Source organism: Cyprinodon variegatus, unplaced genomic scaffold, assembly GCF_000732505.1.
Source record: "Cyprinodon variegatus isolate N-32 unplaced genomic scaffold, C_variegatus-1.0 Scaffold1052, whole genome shotgun sequence".
In the NCBI taxonomy this organism is placed as follows: Eukaryota; Metazoa; Chordata; class Actinopteri; order Cyprinodontiformes; family Cyprinodontidae; genus Cyprinodon; species Cyprinodon variegatus.
This window is the reverse complement of record NW_015151505.1, coordinates 112170-115483: the sequence shown is the minus strand read 5'-3', so window position 1 is coordinate 115483 and position 3314 is coordinate 112170. Positions and strand designations below refer to the sequence as shown.

At 49.9% G+C, this 3314-nt stretch overlaps 1 protein-coding gene across 1 annotated transcript in view; it reads left to right on the top strand.

Annotated features, from left to right (window-relative positions):
* LOC107101082 (repetitive proline-rich cell wall protein-like) overlaps window positions 1-2571 on the top strand; it is a 9732-nt gene extending 7161 nt beyond the window's left edge. Inside the window, exon 2 of the mRNA XM_015399842.1 lies at window positions 1756-2571. Within this exon, the coding sequence (XP_015255328.1) occupies window positions 1756-2571 (816 nt within the window). The remainder of the gene's footprint in view (window positions 1-1755) is intronic.
* The last annotated feature ends 743 nt before the right edge of the window (window positions 2572-3314 follow it).

Sequence of the window (3314 nt, the reverse complement as noted above, 5' to 3'; positions counted from 1 at the left end):
TTTTAAACTGCAGTATCTATACTTCTACTGAAGTAACAAATGTGTACTTTTGATATCAATGGCCAGAACGCAAGAGGGCTAATCATGAACTAGCTGTGGGTCTAGATACAGCTGGCGGTGAGGAAGTGGGAGCAAGTTTGTCCGACAACGGAGGGACATGAGGGCCAAAAAGAGCGGGGATCCAGGTGGAAAAAAGGCTCCCAGCGTTCTCACACACCTCGCTATTCTAGATGGTCCAACTTTACAAGTCGGTCATACAAACAAAACAAGCCGGAAACAGGAAATACACATTATTTATTTATTTTATTCCCAACAGGCCATAACGAAAATGAGCATGAATGAAACAAGTCTAACAATTCTACTTCAATCTGAAAAACTCACACGAAGAGAAAAGACAATTAGGAGAAATTTGTTGATACATTGACTTTGTCTTTGGCGCTCAGACCTCGGCAGGAAACATAGCACTTAATTTGATAGATATGCATGAACAGAGCAACGAACAGGGCTGTTTCCCCTCAGGCCTGAAACTGGTGGTGGAAAGGAGATAGATGAAGCTGGTCAGTCTGTAGACTGCTGGTTAGCGAGATGGTCTGCTGAGCTTTATGGGGAGATCCAGTGGACTGCGTGAGCTGATACTAGAGATTCACTCAGGGACCTGGAAGATGGAAGTCCAGCTTGAATAACACAGGTTGAAAGAACCTGTCCATGATGAGCAAGCATGAAGTGACAGTGGAGATGAAAATGTTAGGATTTGAAAGCAGAGATAATTGCAGAAAATTGTAAAGAGTAGAAATAAAAATAAAATAAATAATAAAAGATACTTAAGATAACAAAGTATTTGTACTTTGTTATTTGCTGCCTCTATTCAACCCAGACACCATTAACAACTCCATGTAAGGTGAAAAGAGTGAGAAAAAAACCCTATGCGGTGCACACTAGGAGAAAGAGCAGAAGAGTGCTGCAGTTCTGTGTTTTGGCCACAAGTGGCAGTATCATCAGAAAACTTAATATCTCGTTAAGAATTTTCTTGTTTGGAGTGACTTGTTTGTTTTAATCCTCCTTGGTGTTTTTTCAGCTTTCTTTTTATTTACCATTCTTGAGTTTTATATATTCTAGTTTTTCATCATTTATTGTTTACATTTCTCTTTAGATTTATCAGGTTGTGTGGAGGTTTTTAGACGACCCAAATGCAGAGACGGAGGCCGAGGTGGTTTCTTGCAGATCTAATGATGAACCAAAGGCAAACAGAAGCAAAGTCCAAAATAAAATACAGAAAACCAAAAACTAGATGCCATCAGGGAACACACATATAAGGAGCAAAGAAACAAGAAATTAGAAACTGCACAAGAGAATAATAAATAGGAGACTTAACAAAGACTGGACAAAAACTATATGAACCACCTTTCATCAAATCACGAAACCACGCCCACATTCCAAAGTGACAGCCGGGAGTCCCGCCTTAATTAATATAAAATTGATATTAAATTGATATTAAATTGATATTAAATTAATATTAAATTAATATTAAATTGATATTAAATTAATATAAAATTGATATAAAAAAAAATTTTGAATTAAAAAAATAATTAAAAAATTAATAATTAAAAAATTATTAAAAAATTTATAAAAAATGCATATAAAAATTAACTATGTTATTTTAATAACGGTTATGATGATTAAATGATTATTTTTAATTATTTGTATTGATTTCTTATATAATCACTGTTAGCACACCGTTTCAACCTCTGCCTGCAGCTGCTCAAGCTGCTGCAGGCAGAGGTACATTATCCAACCCGCTACACTCCGCCCCGCTACGCTCCAACCCACTACACTCCGCCCCGCTACACTCCGCCCCGCTACGCTCCAACCCACTACATTCCGCCCCGCTACACTCCGCCCCGCTACGCCCTGTTCCCCTTCCGCTCCAACCCGCTACACTCCAACCCGCTACGCTCCAACCCGCTACACTCCGCCCCGCTACGCTCCGCCCCGCTACGCTCCGCCCCGCCCCGCTACGCTCCACCCCGCTACGCTCCAAACCACTACACTCCGCCCCGCTACGCTCCAACCCGCTACGCTCCAACCCCCTACACTCCGCCCCGCTACACTCCGCCCCGCTACGCTCCGCCCTGCTACATTCCACCCCGCTACGCTCCAACCCGCTACACTCCGCCCCGCTACAGTCCACCCCACTACACTCCGCCCTGCTACGCTCCACCCCGCTACACTCCACCCCGCTACGCTCCAACCCGCTACACTCCGCCCCGCTACACTCCACCCTGCTACACTCCAACCCGCTACACTCCGCCCCGCTACACTCCACCCCGCTACACTCCACCCCGCTACACTCCACCCCACTACACTCCACCCCGCTACACTCCACCCCGCTACGCTCCAACCCACGACACTCCACCCCGCTACACTCCGCCCCGCTACGCTCCGCCCCGCTACGCTCCGCCCCGCTACACTCCACCCCGCTACGCTCCAACCCGCTACACTTCGCCCCGCTACACTCCACCCCGCTACACTCCGCCCCGCTACACTCCACCCCGCTACACTCCAACCCACTAAACCCCACCCCGCTACACTCCGCCCTGCTACACTCCGCCCTGCTACACTCCGCCCTGCTACGCTCCACCCCGCTACACTCCACCCCGCTACGCTCCAACCCACTACACTCCAACCCGCTACACTCCGCCCCGCTACACTCCACCCCGCTACACTCCACCCCGCTATACTCCAACCCACTACACTCCACCCCGCTACACTCCACCCCGCTACACTCCAACCCACTACACTCCACCCCGCTACACTCCGCCCTGCTACGCTCCACCCTGCTACACTCCACCCCGCTACACTCCAACCCACTACACTCCACCCCGCTACACTCCGCCCTGCTACGCTCCACCCTGCTACACTCCACCCCGCTACGCTCCAACCCACTACACTCCGCCCCGCTACACTCCACCCCACTACACTCCACCCCGCTACACTCCACCCCTCTACACACCAACACGCTACACACCGCCCCGCTACACTCCAACCCACTACACTCCACCCCGCTACGCTCCAGCCCGCTACACTCCACCCCGCTACACTCCAGCCCGCTACACTCCGCCCCGCTACGCTCCAACCCGCTACACTCCACCCCACTATGCTCCACCCCGCTACACTCCACCCCACTACGCTCCAACCCGCTACACTCCACCCCACTACGCTCCACCCCGCTACACTCCACCCCACTACGCTCCAACCCGCTACACTCCACCCCACTACGCTCCACCCCGCTACACTCCACCCCACTACGCTCCAAC